The sequence below is a fragment of the Neovison vison genome, chromosome 3 (assembly GCF_020171115.1).
Source record: "Neovison vison isolate M4711 chromosome 3, ASM_NN_V1, whole genome shotgun sequence".
Classification (NCBI taxonomy): Eukaryota; Metazoa; Chordata; class Mammalia; order Carnivora; family Mustelidae; genus Neogale; species Neogale vison.
In genome coordinates, this window is record NC_058093.1 from 40,836,151 (window position 1) to 40,857,757 (window position 21,607).

The 21,607-nt window shown below is 41.8% G+C and overlaps 1 protein-coding gene across 3 annotated transcripts in view; it reads left to right on the plus strand.

Moving 5' to 3' along the window:
- GIGYF2 (GRB10 interacting GYF protein 2) overlaps positions 1-20,606 on the plus strand; it is a 149,387-nt gene extending 128,781 nt beyond the window's left edge. For all 3 annotated transcript variants that reach the window (XM_044241863.1, XM_044241864.1, XM_044241865.1), the window contains 7 exons: positions 3,823-3,945; positions 6,993-7,196; positions 7,320-7,525; positions 8,715-8,869; positions 10,431-10,618; positions 13,127-13,274; positions 18,766-20,606. In XM_044241863.1, coding sequence (XP_044097798.1) covers positions 3,823-3,945; positions 6,993-7,196; positions 7,320-7,525; positions 8,715-8,869; positions 10,431-10,618; positions 13,127-13,274; positions 18,766-18,833 — 1,092 coding nt within the window. In that variant the 3' untranslated portion in view covers positions 18,834-20,606. The remainder of the gene's footprint in view (positions 1-3,822; positions 3,946-6,992; positions 7,197-7,319; positions 7,526-8,714; positions 8,870-10,430; positions 10,619-13,126; positions 13,275-18,765) is intronic.
- The last annotated feature ends 1,001 nt before the right edge of the window (positions 20,607-21,607 follow it).

The following is a 21,607-nucleotide window of genomic DNA, read 5'->3' on the forward strand; positions in this document are numbered from 1 at the left end:
GGTTCTCTGAGACCAAGTTGGCGCCTGCAGTTTGCCCTCTTCTGAGGTTAATCTACCAATTTCCTAATTGCTTTTCACCCAGGCTGTACTGCTTTAAAAGTGCCCTTTGGCTTGGACTCCTCATTGTCCATACGCTGTCACAAATAAAGTCAGTTCCTTTAGGAACCATAGTCCAATCTGTTTCCCTCACCTCCACCCCAAGGCAAAAACCTCTAAGTCACAGCTCTGGCACTGGCAGCAGTGGTGTGCTTTTCTCAGTGGCACTCCTGCTTAGAAATTGAGCCCTTGAGGGAGGAGCAGTAGCCTCAGATTTTCTTGGCTTGCCTCTCCTGGTGGCATGGTGACCTTTTAAGCTAGGGCAGTGGCACCCAGGGCCCTAGGAGTCCCAGTAGTACTGTGCTCAGGGTAGTTTTCACCCCACAAGTTGGAGGCTAGGCATAAGAAGGGATCCCTCACTTCTCAGCAGTACTTGCCTGGAACTTAACCTTTACAACAGGTGGCTGTAGCCAGGATGGGAAATGCTGTTGTTGTGCTCTTTGCGGGAAGCCAGCCCACTGACTGGTAGCTGACAGGGAGAGAGAGGCCTCTGTTCTTAGCTACGCTCTTCTGGAGTGAAGTTTTGGTCTGGTTGAATTGGGAGTTGAGAGTAGATCTTGGCACAAGTACCACAGACTCTCAATTCTTACAGAGTTTTAGCAGGTTTTCTTTTTCTTTTTCTTTTTTTTTTTTTAAAGATTTTATTTATTTGACAGACAGAGATCACAAGTAGGCAGAGAGGCAGGTAGAGAGAGAGGAGGAAGCAGGATCCCCGCTGAGCAGAGAGCCTGATGCGGGGCTCGATCCCAGGACCCTGAGACCATGACCTGAGCCGAAGGCAGCGGCTTAACCCACTGAGCCACCCAGGTGCCCCATTTAGCAGGTTTTCTTAAAGAAAAATTCTGCTTTTGCTATATTCCCTTCTGTTCATTTCCAGAGGCTTTAAGTAATTTTTTGAAAAGTAATTTTCACCAGTTTCGCTGGGAAAAGGGACGTACAGAGCACCTCGTGCTGTCATATTAGTATAACAGTTGTTTTTCAAAATAATAAATAGTGCTGAAAAGTAAGGTGGCAATATGATGGCAGAAAAAAATAGTAAATTTTCTTAAATCACTGAAGGATATTAGGCATTCAGGGGATACAGAATGTGCCAAACTCCCTATTTGTTTCTGACTTGGGAATGAAGTTGTTCCAAAAAGTATGATTGATAAACTGCAGTTCTCTGGGCAGTACAGGATGTTGGTTGAATTGGAAAATGTCCTGAGGCAGTATTTACAGAATGATGGGGTATTATTTTCTATGTACAAATAAGACTTAAGGAAAATGATAGCTATCTGCAGACATTTGTCTGTCACGTGAGGAAAACAGATTTGTTCTGCCTTATTGCAAAGAGCAGTCCTGTGAGTCATGAGCATAGAGTACATTAAAGTATATTTTGGCATAGCAGTGGGAAAGATCTCTGAGGTGCCTGAAAGAGGAAGGAGTCATTTTCAGGGGAGAAAGGTACATCTCTTCTGGCTGCTGACTAAGGTTCTGAAGAGGACTGGGGGTCGTTTCCTAGGGTAGTCTAGGGTGAGACATCTACTGGGCATTTAGACAACATTGGGAGCGCCTGGCTGAATGTCTGCGTCAGAATTAAAAAGCGTACAAATTCTCTGGCCTCACCTTTGGATCTTCTGATTCACTGAGTGAGGGGCCAACACACATGTGTTTTTACAGGTCCTCCCAGGTGATGCTTCCAGGTTTGAGATCTGCTGCCTTATTTGATCTTGACATCGCCTTCCAGTGTGTCATTTCCTGTGGATAATATATGAGTTCATTTATGCTTGACTTTGCCTACCTAGTCCCCAGTCTTTCTCTCTCAGCTTTCCTTCTCACCTCTCCCCCATTATAGCACGGGTGCATTTTGAGAGAAATGGACCTACTGCTTATTGTATTAGCCCCCAGGTGTTAAGGATTGATGATGTTCTGTAGTGCTGAAGATAATATCAGTAGTCATTTGGTAATATCAGTGACAGTTTAAACTGTTTGTGCCCTTATCCAGTCCGCTCTAGGTTTAGAGATTTCAGCTATAGAGCCATTCTTCTTTGGGCTTTGGCATTTTGTTCGATCCATGTTTATTTTTTTTTATTAAACACATTTCAAATTGTGTTAGATTTGGGTTTGTTATTTTTGTAAGGGCCACAGGATGTTTCAGAAATAAAGTGTATCTTTTTCTGGCCTGAAAGACCAAGAGATTCCATTAGAATAATCAGACATTTGAGAACTTAAAAGTATTCAGGACCCAAATATTTATACTTTATTTTAGTCAATTATTTTATTTTATTTTTTTTTTTTAAGATTTTATTTATTTATTTGATAGAGATCACAAGTAGGCAGAAGGCAGGCAGAGAGAGAGGGGGAAGCAGGCTCCCCGCTGAGCAGAGAGCCCAATGTGGGGCTCGATCCCAAGACCCTGAGATCATGACCTGAGCCGAAGGCAGAGGCTTAAACCACTGAGCCACCCAGGCGCCCCAATTTTAGTCAATAATTTTAAAGGGTAGAAAAAATTAGAATTTATTGATTAAAAACAGCGTAGTCCTCATGACGAGAAGCTACAGCCTGGTGAACAGTGACTCTTTTTCGTTAAAGACTGATTAAGAACTATGCCTGGCATCTTCCATTAGCTCCCCACCTTGACTTTGCCTTCAGAAATCTTATCCTTCAGCCTTTCACTACTAGAAAGGAGTATATCATGTCCTTTATTGCCTCCTTGGATTAAGAATTTAGTGATTCTTCTGTTTACTACTTTCTCTTTATGTCTGTATATTGCTGTATATGTTGGTGCTGGATGTAACAAATTTGTAATCCCAAAATGGTAGATCAAATAAAAATGTATTGTGTGTGTGTATATATATATATATATATATATATATATATTTTAAAATATTTTATTTATTTATTTGACAGAGAAAGAGAGAGAGATCACAGGTAGGCAGAGAGGCAGGCAGAGAGAGGGGGGAAGCAGGATTCCTGCTGAGCAGAGAGCCTGATGCGGGGCTCTCTGCTTCGAGGATCCCAGGACCCTGAGATCATGACCTGAGCAGAAGACAGAGGCTTAACCCACTGAGCCACCCAGGTGCCCCCTATTGTGTATATTTTAAGTTCCAAAATAATCTTGGGTTTGGGAGAGTGACCAAAAAATCATTTATTTATTCATTTATTTTTTTAAAAAGATTTATTTATTTATTCAAGAGAGAGAGAGAGAGGTTGAACACAAGTGAGGGGAGGGGCAGAGGGAGAATGCGGACTCCCCGCTAGGCAGAGAGCCCAATGTGGGACTCTATCCCAAGACCCTGGGATCATGACCTGAGCTGAAGGCAGATGCTTAACCAACTGAGCCGCCTAGGTGCCCTAAAAGTTTTATTTTATTTCTTTTAAGATTTTATTTATTTATTTGAGAGACAGTGAGAGCACGAGTGGGTAGGAGGAATGGAGGGAGAGGGAGAAGCAGGCTCCCTGTGAGCAGGGAGTCTTATGGGGGCTTGATCCCAGGACCTGGGATTATGACCTGGGCCAAAGGCAGACGCTTAACCAACTGAGCCACCCAGGCGCCTCTAGTGACAAAAAAGTTTTAAAAACAAACTGAGAGAATTCTAAAATGCAAAGGATTGCAGGAGGAAATTTGAATGTTGTCAGCGGAGTTGAAGGAAACATGAATGTTCTGCCTGTACATAAATGTGCAGTATTTCCTCTGTTTCCTGAGCACATTTCCTCACAAGCTCTTCTACCTTCCTTTTTTGTTAGCTTCCCTCTTCTTCCACGTGGGGCCAGCAGTCCAATACAACCGCGTGTCAGTCCCAGGCAACGCTGTCATTGGCTGAAATCCAAAAACTAGAAGAAGAACGAGAACGGCAGCTTCGAGAAGAGGTAAATTTTAAAATTCTAAAAGTAAAAGTGGTCTCATTAAACAGTCTTCCAGAACGGTTGGTGTACATTATGGGTGAGGGTTAGTAAAGGTCATGGTTATCGTCAGAATTGCTGTGTATTTGAATTGGATGTTCATTATTAAACTCTTTAGCGTATAATAGGAATAACATTAAGATAAGGTAACATGAATGTTCATTTACCTTAAACATTTTGTTGTAGCTCTTGAGGAAGTAGCTCATAAGTAAAAGTGTCATGGGTTTTTCAGAATTTTGGTTTTTATGCAGATATCCTTCTTATAAATTTGATTTTAGTGTGCCAAATACATTTTTTTTTCCCTAAGGATATTGGGTTTTCTGACCAGCTTTAAAAACTTAAGTATGATGGAAATAAAGTCTCTCTGCTTGTAAGTCTATAACCTGTTATCATTAGGATAAGAAGGATATAAAAGAGTAGAATAAAGGGGGGAAAAGGAAGAATACAGTTCTTGACAGAAAAGAAATGAATAAGTAAAATGGTTTGGTTCAGCATGCCAATAAGGTGCCATATTAATTCATCTGTCCATCTATCCATCACATACTTGCTAACACCTGCTCAATTACAGTCAGAGGGTATGGCTGAGTCTAAGACAGATGAAATTCTCTGCTTTTATAAAGTGTGCCCTCGGGTTGAAGGGAGATGGATAAAAACTGCTGGTAGTGATGGATTGTCTAGTTTTAGGTAGTGTGATCTGGGAAGGTCTCTTGAAAAGATTTCATGAGGTAGCAGAGTCCTGCAGAAAGTGTGTTACATGGCTGTGAGTTGAGGCAGAGCAGTCAGTTTGTTAGAGAATGCAAGTTGTCATTTTTGGATCTGGGTGGTGTGGTTCACTGAAGGTCATGGTTACACAAACAGAAGGGGGAGTTGTCTGTACATATTCACCGTGTGGTGTGCTGGATCTTACTAGTGGGTGATACTGTTTCTTCACTTTAATCACCTTATTTCCCACCCTCTAAAAAGACCGCTTTCTCTGAAATCATTTCTTTTCTAAAAGATTATCAACAAGTAGATGCAGAAAAGGGTATTATCTGTTCCCGTCAAGACTAAAAATTGTTCCAATATTTCTGGTGTCCGCTGTTTGAAAAACATACTAGTGGTCATGAGTTGGAATCCCGGGTCTTGTCTGGTTCATGTTTGTCAGAAGTGAATGATCACCTCAGGGTGCCTGAGTGGCTCAGTCAGTTGTGTGCCCTTAGCTCAGGTCATGATCCCAGGTTCCTGGGACAGAGCCCTGTGCAGGGCTTCCCTGCTTGGCGTCTCCCTCTTCCTCTGCCTGCTGCTCCCCCTGCTGGTGCTCGCTCTGGAGCGTGTGCACATGCGCACTTGCTCTCTCTCTCTCTCTCTCTCTCTAATAAATAAATAAAATCTTTTTTAAAAAGTGAATGATCACCTCATATGTATTTTCATTAGATTCTCTTTGAACTGTTAGGTTTTTCCTACACTCTTCAAAAGGTTGAAAATGCTACTCAGTAGATATTCTTATGTAGGGAAACCTAAAATAATTGTGTTTCATTCTTTTCCTGGAAGTACTGTTTCCATGACTGCCTAACCGGTTCAAGTCTGGATGGTCTTAGGTTGCTGCACAGCTGTTCTGTTTTCTCAAATTACTGCCATATGCATGATGCCTTCCTGGACTGATTTTTATTTTTTTCATGCTTTCTCATATTTTTAATCTGTGTCATTTTACTTTTTTTTTTTTTTTTACCTTTTTTGCTGGAAGCATTTCCTCAATCTTCTGTTTTAATTTTTCTATTGAACTGTAATGTATGTGATCTTACTAGAAATTTCTCTGAGTCCTTAGTTTGTTAGTGTTTTTTTGTATCGCCTCTTTTTCATTGAATTCACATCTTACTTCTCTAAAATTACTAATGTTTTTAAAAAGATTTTATTTATTTGGCAGAGAGGCAGGCAGAAAGAGAGGAAGGAAAGCAGGCTCCCCACTGAGCAGAGAGCCCGATGTGGGGCTCAATCCCAGGACTCTGAGATCATGACCTGTGCCGAAGGCAGAGGCTTAACCCACTAAGCCACCCAGGCGCCCCTACTTACTAATATTTTTTTTGAAAGCTAATCACCATTTTCCCTTCTCTTGTTTCTTTTTCCAGTGAATTTCATTTTTTTAATTTGGTCTTTGGCTTTCATCTTAGAAGTTCAGGTCAAATGTTTGTTGATCCTGGGCTGTTGTTCATATATAGGATTAAAGGTTCTGTATATACAACACCTTGATGGGCTTCGCTGTAATGGTCTCTGGCAGGGCTATTGCGTTGGGGAGTCCTCCCATCTTTTCACATCTGTAGGTGTATTCTTCTGTGCTGGGTGGTCAGCTTCCCCACAGAATGATCACCATTCTGGCTCAGTCTCTCTAAAAAGGAATGTTTGAGTTTCCTGTTAGGGAGAGGAAGAGATAGCTGCCCAACTGCATCGGGTTGCAAAGGCAGTCTGGGGTCTTCCTGCTGCTTTTAGACTTTCGGACAGTTTATTCTCTCTTACCCATACTTCTAATTACGGAGTTTTCTAGACGAATCTGCCTCTTTCTGAGCTTCCTTTACTTAGGTTTCAATTTACTGGTACCTGTTGGGTATCAATATTTGTGTGCTTTTCAGCTTTTAGGATGTATTCTATTCCTTTTGTCCTTATGGGTGTATTCTTTTTAACTGTGTGTGTGTGTGTGTGTATTTTCCCCTTTCATTTTGGGAGGACTTTAGGAAATTCATATGTATTTCCTTTCTATGCCTAACCGAAAGTCCTGCTTAATTTTTAAAAAGTAATTCTGTGTTTGATCTTTTTAGTCTGATCTTTTTTTAGTCTGATCAATTTAGTTTGCTCTTTTTAGAGGTACTTTTTAGTACCTCTGGCAGTTGACATCCTTATTTGCAGCAAAGTGGCTAACCCTGCAGAGTGTTTTAATTTTGTGTAGCTCTTATGTATTTGCATTCCATTTACTATACCAAACAGGAGTAACTAATGCTTTTGAAAACCAGAATCTTAAGCTAGCTCCTGTTGTTGTGCAACAGCAAAGGCGCCAGCAGAGGGAACTGATGAAAGCTCTCCAGCAGCAGCAGCAGCAGCAACAGCAGAAGCTCTCTGGCTGGGGGAATGTCAGCAAACCTGCAGGCACTGCGAAGTCTCTCCTGGAGATCCAGCAGGAAGAAGCTAGGCAGATGCAGAAGCAGCAGCAACAGCAGCACCAGCAACCAAACAGAGCCCGGAATAATACGGTGGGTCCATCTTCCTAAGCACTCATTATATGGATTGGTGTAAGAAGTTCTCTTTTCTGACTTTGGTGGACTCTCTTTTTCTCTTTTCAGTATTGTTAACTGAGTCATTTGTCTCTTTAACAGCATTCCAACCTGCACACCAGCATTGGGAATTCTGTTTGGGGCTCTATAAATACTGGTCCCCCTAACCAGTGGGCATCTGACCTAGTCAGTAGTATCTGGAGTAATGCTGACACTAAAAACTCCAACATGGGATTCTGGGATGATGCAGTGAAAGAGGTGGGACCTAGGAATTCTACAAATAAAAATAAAAACAACGCCAGTCTCAGGTAGGGCTCAAATGATCAAACCTATGCTTCTTGGAGGGTTGGGGGACGGGGCATGTGGGGAGTGGGTTATTGGGTGGGAGGAAAAGATAGTTATTTAGTTTTTGCCTATTTTCATCTGTGTCTAAGCATGGGAGGTTGTAGTTTGGTGATTGTTTTCTTCCCCATGGAAACATATCTGTGCTATTACTAGGGGCTCTTTGTACTGCTGGGCACTTAGTCCATTGCCTGTCACATGGTAACCACTTAATAAATACTAGGAATAGTATATTTTTGTTGTTTTTGAACATTTCTCCAAGATACTCTCTAGATCTTAGCATTTTTCTTTATAAATTTGTATTTTTAAGTTAGCTAGACTATAGTATTATAAACACCTCTCTAATGACCTTAAACCTATTTTTTTATGATAAATTAGTTACACTTCAGCTTTGTCTTTTCTTTCTTCAGTATGCAGTGTTAATGAATGAACATGGGTTTTAATGATAAATATATGAACTCAGTTCCCAGCACTGCCACTTATTAGCTGTGTGACCTGTGTGACCTTGGGCAAGAGGGAACCTCTTTGAGCCTCAGTTCCCTCATCTGTAAAATGAAGATAATGATGACTTCATGGGTGTAGTTGTACAGATTAAATGAATGCATACAAAGTAGTTAGTGAAGTGCCTGGCACATAGTAACTACTTAATAAATGGTAGTATTGTCAGATTGTTTCTTCTTGTTTGAGGGTCTAAAGTATTAAGAATAGGACTCAATAAACAACCGTCAGCTTACTGAGCATCTTTGCCAGGCACTGTGCTCTAGGCTTTTGCATACAGTATTTTTATTCCTTGTGATAACCCAAAGAAGTATTAGTACCATTTTACAGATGAGTAAACTGAGGCTTAGCAAAATTTAAAAACTCACCAAAGGGCACATAGGAAGAATTTAATCATTTCTCTGGCAAGAAGCCCTGTCTTAACAAATGAGAATATATTAGCTGAGACTAGATTATAAGAGGGTATTGAGTTCCCCATCCCCAATCCAAATATTTGAAGCTTTTATTTATTTATTTTTTAATTCGTTTTTGGACCCAAGCATTGGATAACTGACAGCCATCCAGTGTTGCCAAGACGTTATCTGTTTATGGTGTTGTAGTATAATCATATAGTAACAGTTTCTGGGAATATAATATCGCCCTATTGTTTTGCTTTAGTAAATCTGTAGGTGTGTCTAACCGGCAGAATAAGAAAGTAGAAGAAGAAGAAAAGTTGCTGAAGCTCTTTCAGGGAGTAAATAAAGCCCAAGATGGATTTACCCAGTGGTGTGAACAGATGCTTCATGCCCTTAATACGGCAAATAACTTGGATGGTAAGAATTGGGGAGGGAAACCCAGCATGTGAAATGGCAGAGCAGGACCCACAAAGAGGTCGACAAATTGGAACGATGGGCCAAAAATCAGGAGGTGAAAGCTAATGGAGGTCAAATTCTAGATCTACCATAAGAACTTGACCCTTCAAGTACTACTTGTGAGAAAAGTCCTGTAATATTGTGTTCAAATAGGTTCTCAGTCATTGCCAAAAAGTAAATGGTGTCTGGTGTCTCAGGCTATCTTAATAGTGTTCAGGACAGAGGAGTTCATAGTTCCATACAGGTCATTTTATGGGGGACGTTGCCAGCCAGGCCAAGTCCAAAAAAAGGTAACTCATGGTGGAGACAGAGGTCATCCTGGACACGAGAAGGCTGAGGTGATGTGAGATCGTTCCCATCCTGCCTTTGGGGGCGGGTGGGAATCATCTGCCAGAGCAAGTAGACTTATTTTATGCACAATGAAACTAGGACCAGTGAGTGGAAGTGAAAAGGTTCCAGCACAATTTGAAGAAAAACTTGCTAGTTATTACTGATCACAAAGAGAATTCTCTGCCTTAGATGGAAGTGAATCCCTGCTCTGACCCCAAATATTTGAACTAGAGACTAGTAAGCTTAGTGTGGAAGATCCAGATTTCCTATAACTGATCGGCTAATTTGAATTCATCCACCTACAGTGTCTTAACTAAAATCAAGGATCTTTTCAAAATGGAATAGTAAAGGAATAGAAGAGTTCCTTTGCAGCATTATAACAATATCGTACGGTCTGAAAGAGCCAGGGAAAATATAATAAATAATAGTAAATAATGACCAGCTACCATTCATTAAGCAGCTATTTTGTGCTAGGCACTTTCCAGCAGTTAGCATATGTTACTCCAGTTCTTTAATTTTTGCGGTAACTTCATAAGATGCCTTTGCAATGTAGGTGCTATTATCCCCATTTTATAAATTAGGAAACAGAGGCTCAGAATGGTTAAATAACCCATCAAGGTCACACAGCGAGCAAATTTCAGAGTCAGTATTTTAACCCATGTCTGTCTAATTCTGATACTTGTGCTTTTTCTGCTGCACCACACTGCTTGCACGTTCCACTTGATTCCTCTCTGAACATTAGCTCAGTGAAGTGAAAGTTCCTGGAGAGTGTGGCTCTATTGTTAGTACCTGTCATGGTGCCTGACACACATCATGGCACTTAATAAATATTGACTGAATTTAAGGAAAGAAAGAATGACTTTCCAGATAAGTCTTAGACAAGCAGTTGTTCTAGTCTCAACATAACATATGGCTTTTACCAGCATAACATTTAGTGAAACTAAACATGTGTGATATATCTTTGTTTGACTCTGCTGCTTGAGGTAATTTGGGGCATTACAATGACAGCGCTTCCACCCCACCCCGCCCCGCAGAGTAGTTAAAGAGTATTTAACACAGTAGCTGCATACCTTCCCCATTTGCATCAGTACAGTTGGCAGTAGGTGTGACAGTGTATTAAAAACTGACACTGATTCTTTGCATGTGATATTTCATTGTTACTCTTTATGTCTTCTCCCCTCTCACATTGCAGTTCCTACTTTTGTTTCTTTCCTGAAAGAAGTAGAATCTCCTTATGAGGTCCATGATTATATTAGGGCCTATTTAGGAGATACCTCTGAGGCCAAGGAGTTTGCCAAGCAGTTCCTCGAGCGCCGTGCCAAACAGAAAGCCAGCCAACGGCAGCAGCAGCAGCAACAGCAACAGCAGCAGCAGCAGCAGGTACGAGGCAGTGGTTGGCGCTGTGCCCCTGCGAGTGCGTAGTAAGACCTCGCAGTACTGGCCGGCCAAAGAAATGAAAATTAAAACAAAAGATACCATTTTTGTACATCAGATGACCGTAGCTTCTTAAAATGTGGTATATTTGATATTTTCAAATGGCAGGTCCAGAGACCTTTGTGAATTTCCCAGATAGCAAACATAATCATTCTCTGTTAGGCATACTAGTTGCATTTTCCTTGGTTTGTGTATGTGCCTCAGTCAGATTGCTAATTCCAACTTGTCACAGATCCATACATTTTTTTGAAAAGTTAACACCTACAAATGTTAAATCTCCAGTGCTCAGGATGCGCTGTACCCAATATTGACCATACCATAGCATGCCAGACATGTCGTATGTTGTTGATGGGCAGTGAACGGTACCATCAGTTCTCATTATTTGTGGTAGTTACGTTTTGTAAAGTCGTCGCTACAGCTGAATTAGCGAATACTGAACTCTTGCTCCAGGGAAAACACCCAATTAGATTTCTGGAACCTCTAATCACAACATTTTTATCAGCTGGTCAATATATTACTTTGTTTTATGCGTGTTTCTCTTTAAGATGCCTTATTTAATATATTGTTGATTCCTTAACATTGAACTCATGGCCAGCAGCACTAGAGCCGACCCCTGAGTGAAGCTTATCTAGCATATGCATTTTCTCCCTAAGGCATGTTACAACCTTTTTGGAACACCAGACAACACTTAATACTTGGGAACCATTTTATTTTTTAGATTTTGTTTATTTATTAGAGCTTATGCACGAGACAGAGAGAGAGCAGGGGTGAGGCAGAGGGAGAAGCAGACCCCGCTCTGAGCAGGGAGCCCAACTCAAGGCTTGATCCCAGGACCCTGAGATCATGACCTGAGCCAAAAACAGATGCTTAACTGACTGAGCCACCCAGGTGCCCTTCTTGGGGGCTATTTTAAACAGTGACAACACCAACAAGCATAAAATGTGAACATCAGGACACTATGGAGACTGAAAAAGATGCTCCTTTACTGTATGAGAACTGAGACAAGAAGGCAGAATACTCCCCTGTTCCACCTCAGCTGAGAATGTGTTCCTTAGGCAACTCACATTTTAGCAGCTGGGTGTTCAGGAAAGCCATAAATGCTTCACAAGTTTTGATTTTGGGGTTACATGTAAATTATAGCCAGTAAGTGAATTTGCATATATGGAATTGTGAATAATGAGGATCAGTTATACAAGTTTTCTGAAGGATGAAGTGGCAAGGCACACAAAGAGCTTAAAATGATTTATATCCTTTAGTTCTGTAATTCTGCTAGAGATAATTTTTGTTATATCAGTCATTTCTGGGGATATAAAAGATACAGCCAAGTACATGGCATTTAAAATCCATTTGGGAAGATGGACTAATAGGGATTAAGTGAAAGATGTCAATAGAAACAGCACTAGGAAAAATAAAGAATCAGAAGGGAAGACATTGTATAGTAATACAGAAAGTTCTTTACGTTTGTGAAATGACTGCCCCGTGTGCTGAAATTGGAAGTTGGGGCCCACTGTGCATGCACATGCACATGTAGCCAGCCTTGTCCTTCCACAGTGCTTTCTCTAGTCTTCTCCTCATCCCCCACTGCCACTACCTGTGCCTTCAACCAACTCATTGAATCGGATCTCAGTTTAAAATGAATTGCTCTAATAAGAGCAGCCGGTAAGTGTGAATGTCTGGTAGACTGTTTCATAGTTGGACCAGTTGGTAGAAAGTGTATGGATATTTAGGGACCAGATCTCTTCTAGGATTGCCAACAGGAATAAAGTACATGATTGTGATTTTGTTTGGTAAATGCTACTAGCTAGTCTGCATCCTGTCCTTTCTGTCGTGGGGCTCAGAGACAGAGGAACCATATGCTTTGGTAGGTGAGGGGTGTGGATTGTTGGAGTACAGAGGTCTGTTTGTGATTATTTGCTGTATATCTAATTTCCTAGTGGATGGTATGGACTCTCTGTATACCAGAGAGGGTTTTTTTTTTTTTTTTTTAAGATTTTATTTATTTATTTGACAGACAGAGATCACAATCAGGCAGAGAGGCAGACTGAGAGAGAGAGGAGGAAGCAGGCTCCCTGCCGAGCAGAGAGCCTGATGCGGGGCTTGGTCCCAGGATCCTGGGACCATGACCTGAGCCGAAGGCAGAGGCCTTAACCCACTGAACCACCCAGGCGCCCCTACCAGAGAGGTTTTGACAGCTGTGTTGCCACTGGGATGAAAACCTGGAGCTACCAGGATGTGCCTTTTGGAGGCCCAGAGCTTAAATGTGATATCTGAATCTAAATGAAGGGAAAGGGTGGCTCAGGGGACTCTTCATGGTTTCGTTATTACCAGAATCCATGGTGGGACCTTCTCTGTTTTTAATCTCATACTTGGTAAGGTGACGGCCAATCAGTCATTTTCTTAGATGCCACACTTGCATCCTCTGTGTAACCTCAGTTGTAACATCTTATCTCACAGGACTCTGTGTGGGGAATGAACCACAGTGCACTCCATTCAGTATTTCAGACCAATCAAAGCAACAACCAACAATCCAATTTTGAGGCTGTACAAAGTGGCAAGAAGAAGAAAAAACAGAAGATGGTCCGAGCAGATCCCAGTTTATTAGGTGAGCAAAGCCTAAAGTCTCAGCTGGGTGTTAGAGGGGAGCAGGTTATAGCAGTATTATATGTGAGTCTCCTAGTGGAATGTTTTTGATAAAGGGAAATATTTCTTATACAAAATTAATTTTTAAAACCATTTAAATAAGTAATATTTACTGGGCACATCAGTGCAAGAACGATGCTGCATATGCTGTAGGGAACAAGAAAAGTAATGACTTAAATTGTGTGGCACTTTAAACTTTGAAGAATTGTTTCAGATACAATAAAATTTCCCTAGAAGGCCTTTTAGTTTAATTGGAAAATAATGCTAATGGAGAAAAGGAAAATTGTAAAATTTAAATGCTGATTTGTATAGAAACTGACCATAAATCCAGTCAGGTATTCAAACCACTAATACTTGCTGATATCTATTATATATGTGTATATATACTTATGATTTTCAGAGTCACTCTGCATTATGAGATTCATGTTTCAGTTTACCAAAAAGTAAACCAAAGCCCCGAGGGTTTAGAACATTTTCCAAAGTTTCCAACACAGCTGTTCAGCAATGGGGCTGGGATTTCAGAGGAGGCCTGTTTTCTTTCCACCCTTCTGTTAGCCACAACTATTCTCGTCTAGCATTGAGAACCAGAGTCTTCACACAAGACAGCTTCATGGAAATGGTGACACCAGAATTGGGGCTTTGAAAGACTGGCGGGAGGGACAGACAGTGGTATTTCTGGAATAATAAACAGTCTAGGCAAAGCAGTTGCAGGCTGTTTGTGTTTCTTCAATTGGCCTAACGGCCTCACAGACAATGATGAAATTAAAATGATTCTCTGTTTATGAATGTAAAGTAGAGTATTAAAAACCATGCTGTCTGGAGTAGAATGATTATATTGGCGAAGACGGCAGGTTGGGATGTTGGCCCAGGCAGGAGGCAGAGTGGTTAGGAGGCTGAAGTATAGACCAGGTAAAAGATCCTAGTGGCCTGGAGAACAGGGATTTAGGCAGTCAAGATGGAGAGGAGTTAGATGGGGTTCAGAAACTTAGGGGACTGAATTGGCAGGGCAAGGGGAATGGAACGGTTTGGACAGCAAGATGGGTGGTGCTTCCATTTGCTTAAAGGATGAGCCCTGGAAAATGGAACAGGCTTATGGGGTGATGATACGGAGTTGAGGTGTGGTGGGTGGGTCAGTGTGAAATGCCTATGAAACTTCCAAGTGAAGGGATGCCTGGGTGGCTCGGTTGGTTGAACGACTGCCTTTGGCTCAGGTCATGATCCCGGAGTCCCGGGATCGAGTCCCACATCAGGCTCCCAGCTCCATGGGGAGTCTGCTTCGCTCTCTGACCTTCTCCTCGCTCATGCTCTCTCTCACTGTCTCTCTCTCAAATAAATAAATAAAATCTTTTTTTTAAAAAAAAAAAGAAACTTCAAGTGAAGATACCCTCGTGAAAGAGGAGAGAGCACATGCACAGCAAGAGGGGGATTGCCATCCTGCCCTGCCCTCAGGAGGGTCCCTGCTTTCCCTCCTGGGTTTTGTACTCTGGAGAAAACAAAGTGTTCGTAATAGAAACCTAACTTTGGGGGCACCTGGATGGCTCAGTCATTAGGCATCTGCTCAGGGTCCTGGGATCGAGCCTTGCATCGGGCTTCCTTGCTCGGCAGGGAGCCTGTTTCTGCCTCTCCCACTCCCCCAGTTTGTGTTCCCTCTCTCGCTGTCTCTGTCTGTCAAATAAATAAATCTTAAAAACAAACAAACAAAAACCTAACTTTGAGGATTTCCCTTTGGAACTGGGGCCTAAAAACTGGCTTAGGTATAGAGAACAGTCTGGTGAAATTCTATTTTCTTCTGCCTCAGAATTGTATTTTATTTATTTATTTGTTTGTTTATTTTGCCTGTCTCTGAAATTTCTGTTAAGAGTAGATGAAACAGTCTAACATTTTACCCAGTTTTGACAGAAGTGGGTGAATATAGATTTACAAGTGTCCCTGAAATTCTGGGTGTGGGTTCTAGACAAGAAGCCCTTGTTGCTCTTCAGCTGTGACACTGAAAGGGTAGGCTGTCACTGAAAGTGAGGTGTGAAGCTTTTTGAATTAAATATTCAATCTGACTCTACCCCTATTGCAGACACCAGAAAGAAAGGAACACTCTTCAGAGGGCATCTGGGTGGCTCAGTCCTTGGGTGTCTGCCTTAGGCTCAGATCATGATCCCAGCATCCTGGGATCGAGCCCCGCATCCAGCTCCCTGCTCAGCCAGAAGCCTGCTTCTCCCTTTCCCACTTGCCCTGCTTGTGTTCCTTCTTTCGCTGTGTCTCTCTCTGTCAAATAAATAAATAAAATCTTAAAAAATAAATAAAAAGAAAACACTCTTCAGGGAAATGAGAACTTATTTTAGGAATAGAGTTTAAGGAATTTATATATGTTGAAGGAGCAGAAAAAATGCATATATGGGAAAGGGGAGTAAAAGTTCAGCAGTGTTCAGAAAGCTCTCTTACGTAAGTGTGGACTTCTTAATGAAATTTTCTACTCAGCTAAATCTCTGAAAATTCCTCTGATAATTACTAACTTCTTTTTTTTTTCTTTTTAAATATTTTATTTATTTGACAGAGATCACAAGTAGGCAGAGAGGCAGGCAGAGAGAGAGAGGGAAGCAGGCTCCCTGCTGAGCAGAAAGCCCGATGCAGGCCTCAATCCCAGGACCCTGAGATCATGACCTGAGCCAAAGGCAGAGGCTTTAACCCACTGAGCCACCCAGGCGCCCCTGATAATTACTAACTTCTGCCCTTTACCTACTCATTTCCACTTATTACTATTTTTAATTGATGTACAGATTGAGAAAAATTAGTAAATGTCCATCAGTCACAGTTCACCGTGCACAGAATGAGACAGTTCTAATTTGATCCAAAAGCATCCAATTGAGAAGGTAGTCACTGATCAAAGAAGAACTTTGCATCTAGAACAGACCATCAGAGAGGCCCAGGCTTGTTATAATGATCCATTACCTCCATTGTGCTGTGTCTTCTGTAGTTTTTAGAGCTACAAGGTGCCCTTGTGAACCAGTATCTGTTACTCGGATATGATAATAGTCCACACACAATGGCATTTTCCCCAGTCATACTTTACAGTCTCTCAACCTTAAGAAATCATGCAAGTGAGTTGTAGTCAGTTCTGATCCTAGCAGAAAGTAGTCTTTAGAGCCAGGCAGAGTGGGCTTAAATCCTCCTTTATATTGCTTTGGACTTTGTGGTATCCCAGAGCTTTCCCTTCTGTCAGATGTGGAGTAGATGTGCCTACCTTTCTGGGTTTTATGACCCGTCAGTGAGACTGTGTCTGCTTAAAGACTTAGCCCAGTAAGCAATATATTGTAGTCATGAACAAGTACCTTTTTTCCCTTTTTTGGCCCCAGGCTGCTGGTTTTTTCCTGTCTTTCCATGATTGTGTTTAAGGTTTTATTTATTTGCGAGAGAGGGCGAGGGAGAAGCAGATTCTGCTGAGCAGGGAGCCTGGGACTCAGTCCCAGGATCCTGGGTTCATGACCTGAGCAGAAGGCAGATTCTTAACCAGCTTAGCCACCCAGGTGCCCCCTGTGTATGTGTTTAATACATTTCTGCTTTTATCACATATAGCTTGTTTTTATCATAGTTCATCTATTCCTGAGATACATGTGAAGTCAAAACCCTGCTTCAGAAGAGTAATAGCTCATTTCATAGGCTGTTTGGTCTTTAAGGTTTTTTTTGTTTGTTTTGTTTTTGTTTGTTTGTTTGTTTGTTTTAATTTTTTTATTATTTATTTATTTGTCAGAGAGAGAGAGCAAGCGAGCACAGGGAGACAGAGTGGCAGAGGGAGAAGCAGGCTCCCTACAGAACAAGGAGCCCGATGTGGGACTCGATCCCAGGACGCTGGGATCATGACCTGAGCGGAAGGCAGCCGCTTAACGAACTGAGCCACCCAGGTGTCCTGGTCTTTAAGTTTTAATACTTAGCTAATTAAATTGTTAATTACAAATAGGGACACTAAGCGTTTTGTTATTTTCAAGGGAAAAGGTCTTGTGGGTTGTGGCAGTGCTGTTGATGGGCAGAGCTGAGGCTGGGGTTTGGAGCCCTGGCCTCTCCTCGCCTGAGGCCTTGTAAGCAGCTTGAACCACAGCTTCCTTGGTTAATAAATAGTCATGTTTATGTTTTTAAATCATGATATTTTGAGTCAAGAATATAATTAAGCTATTTTTATTATGTAAGACTTTTTTTATTATTGGTACATTTAAAATGTGTCTTTGTTTGAAAACTTGAACATTAAAGAACAAAAAGTGGGGACAGAACACAAGTAATACTAACTGCTTTTAGACAGGAGAGCTTTGCCTGTTTACTTTTTTTGATATTCAAAGAGCAGTTAAAACAGTTTGAGATTTTGTTCAGGGTGGGTGAACTGAAAGCTCTTTTTCCTCATTCCAAGGAAGCCCTATTTATTAATACTTTTTTTTTTAAGATTTTATTTATTTATTTAACAGAGATCACAAATAGGCAGAGAGGCAGGCGGGGGGGGGGCAGCAGACTCCCTGCTGAGTAGAGAGCCCGATGTGGGGCTCGATCCCAAGACTCTGCGATTGTGACCTGAGCCGAAGGCAGAGGCTTTAACCCACTGAGCCACCCAGGTGCCCCCTGTTAATACTTTTTATCAATCTTTGATTGTGGAGTTAATAGAAAAATTGCATACACGGGGCTGATGGGATTAGGTTTTCAGAACATTAGTAGTGTTTGTGACTACTGCTCTTGCCTTCAGTGGGGATGCTAAACCTGCTTTCTCTAAACTAGATTCTATTTTGGTTTATCACTATGGCTAACTGAAATCCTTTCCTTTTGAAAGCCTACTTACAATAGGTTGAGTTGAACAAAGTACTTGAATCTTTTTGTGCGGTCTACCCTGTGAGAAAACATCTGAGGGCTGTGAGGATCTTCCATGAAGCCTTCTGCCCTCGAATAGCAAAAGCTTTTGGCTGAAACTTTGAAAAGGTTTTTAACCCCGGGGGGTGGGGTGGGGAGGTAGTCCCAATAGTGAGGGGGACTGAAGTAGTGTTACTCCCACTTAGATTTCACAGTCATCTGGTCAGGTAGTTACAAAGTATTTGGTATGTGTTAATCCTCCCCTCGCCTGTCCCCATCTCTGTTAAGATTCACCTCCCGAATGAACGTTCCCCACTAGCCAGCCTCACTTGGCCTTAACATGTGCTCACAGCCCAGATTCTTCTCAGGAATCTCTAACGTACTAGTTTGGAATTCTTTTTTTCCCCTCCATTCTTAAATTATACCAGAACCCTAAGAAATAAATAAAAACGAAGAATCTCTCTTTAGAAGAGCAGAATACTGCTCTCTGACCTTTATCCATCCTTCCTTCTTCCTTTCTTTAGTGTATCTGTGGTATGCTAAAACATGAGAGACTTCTCTTCCAGCCCAGTGTCCGGAATTGGAGCCCCATGGTTGTCTGGATGTGGTCACTTATTGCCAATTTTTCCCTGCAGGGTTTTCAGTCAATGCTTCATCGGAGCGACTCAATATGGGTGAAATCGAGACTTTGGATGACTACTGAGCACCTGCCAGTGGACTGGCCTTCCTTCTCCTCTCTGCTGACCATGGATTCTCCACCTTTGGACACAACACTTACTCACCATTTACTCTTTATCACTCTGCAACAAATCACAGAACCGATCATCTCAGGCTTTTTCTTCTAGCCCTTTGTGTCCAAGATTCTTTAAACTGTTTTTGTTGGTGAGCATCTCAGACTGTAGATAAGTGGACCGGACCCTGTGTCTTGGGGGTGGCAGTTGGGATTACTCCCCAACAAGGCTGATTTTGGGCAGCACCTGTTTACTGTGCCGTGATTTCATCTACTGTGTCCCAGAAAGTATGTTGGGATCTGCCAATAGCTATTTACTTTCTTATGTCACTTTTTCCCCTTCTATGTTGTTGTTCTTTTTAACCCCCCATAAGGGTAAGGGGTCTAACTGGTGCAATCATGAAGAGAGTTAATGGTAACAGACGTTGGCCAGCAACACCATGCCATGGACTGTGACTTGAGTATCCAACAAGACAGAGCGTCCCCAGTCTGACGGCTGCACTGCCACTACTAACTTTGGGATTGCATCAAAGAGGCCCTGAGTGGGGTGGAGTTTAGATTGGATTGGTTTGATGTTGCACACCCCTCACCTGTTCTTTCTGAGCATCCTTTCAGAGAAAGGATTCATTTTTTTCTTCATTAGATAGTGACTTCCAAGCAAGCTGACTTCTCCCCTGGCATTCTCCAACCTTATTGGACAAAGGAAACCCTATGGCCTGGGAGAAGGACTTACTCTTTAATTTTTCCTTTCTTAAAAAAACTGATTTTTCCCATAAATATTTTTACTTCAGAGGACTAGGACCAGTTTGTTTTGGGCCTTTCTGCTGAAAATTTGTCTCGTTTAAGAGGCAGCTAGGATCTTTACCATATGTATGAATTTGTATAATTTCATTTTGGATAGGGATAAACTTTTGCTTCTGATAAAAGCCCGGAATTTCATCTGGTTCCTCAGAGCATTGCGTGTGTGTCTTGCTGTGGCCCCAAAAGGTTTTGTTTAAAGATTCTAGAATGGCAAGTTGCTTGCCTTTTCTGGAAAGAAAAACATACAAAACCTAACCATCTTTAAGACCTTCATCCATGGAAACCACTACACAGGAGAATGCAGTGGGATGGAGGGGATGGGAGAGAATCGGGGAGAGAAGCCTGGTTCTGGCTTCTGATCATGGCCTCCTAATACCCCTTCACTTCAGTTATAAATGTATTCAAGCCCTATTTATAAACCAGTACTCTTCCTGCCTCCCCCAACCCCCGCAGAACATCACCTGGAATTGCCAATCACACTTTAGTCTGGAGCCATTGGACCATCCGTCCCTGTGTGAGAAGTGCTGTGGTTCGGGTGGCTCCTGGTAGAGCACCTTTCCTTTCTGTCATCATTGCCTGAAGAAGGCTGGAGTTGCTCTGAGAGCATTTTGGTTTTGGCTGATTATATTTGGTTTCTATTTTTATTCTTTTGGATCTCCATTCTCCCTATCCCTTCTTGCCTCCCTCCCTCCCAGACATGTACAATAACTATACAGAGACTGCTACAAACTTGTATATAGTTTTTGGATCAAATAGCATGAGGAGATGGGGAACCATTAAAAGTTGGGACTCCTGCTCTCCTTTGCTTTGTAAATTCAAAAGTGGGGGGTGGGGAAAGAGGGATAGTTAAAATGTTTACAAAACTTTAAGCTCCCTCGGAACTTTTGCCAGTGTGGAGGAAAATAAAAAAGAACTTAAATAAAACATGGTGGTATTCTGTCTGAGCACCTCTTGTAGCTTTTGTCAAGGCTGAAGTCTTGCACTAAACCATTATCTTGGCACCTTGAAGACGCTCCCAATACATGAGCGCCCGAGACATGGAGGCAGCCATGGCTTTTCCTGCCAGGCTATGGAACACTGGCTGGCTCTGTATTTAGGACTGTAGAGGTCAAGATAAACACAGGTAAGTTTGACCAAATGTCTTTATTCCTTTCACTGTCCCTGTCTGCTGATTTGTGGATGGTCTTCTGCCCTCATACCACAGACACATCCTCTGAATGTGCCTGTCAGAGCCTGCCCACACCTTCCAAACTAGACTCCACTGTGTGCTTGTTCAGGGAAAATAAAAACAAATAAAAAAGGACAAACATTTGGGGTGGGGTAGGTGGATTTGGCGTAGCAAAGTCATTTTTATCACGGAACATTCCATTTACTTAACCAGGAAACTTGCTTCAACTTGAGGAATTTCCCACTTAGTGGAAAGAAACCACTGTTCCCTAGGAATGTTCCTCTGTCTCAGTTCTGCTCTTTTTCACACTCCCATCTCTCCACTGACTTCCAACTACCACGTTATATCCTTTTCTATAAACTTAGCGTACAAATTAACTACTTCTGAGTTTATATATATATATTTTTGTTGTTGTTGTTGTTGTTGTTGTTGTTTTGTTTTTTAAGATTTTATTTGAGAGAGAGCATGAGAGGGGAGAAGGGCAGAAGGAGAAGTAGACTCCCTATGGAGCTGGGAGCCTGAGACGGGGCTCGGATCTTCGGATTCTGGGATCCTGACCTGAGCCAAAGGCAGTCACTTAACCAACTGAGCCACCTAGGCACCCTTTTTCTGAGTTTCGAAGTATTTCTTTTGTACATAGTTTATTTTTACTTACTCTGATTTGGAGGCTTAAAAACATACCCAGACAAGATAGTTTTATTATGGAGACTTTCCCCTAGATAGTTGGTATTCTGGTTACTGTTGCTGCCTAACAAATTACTCCATACTTACTTAAAAC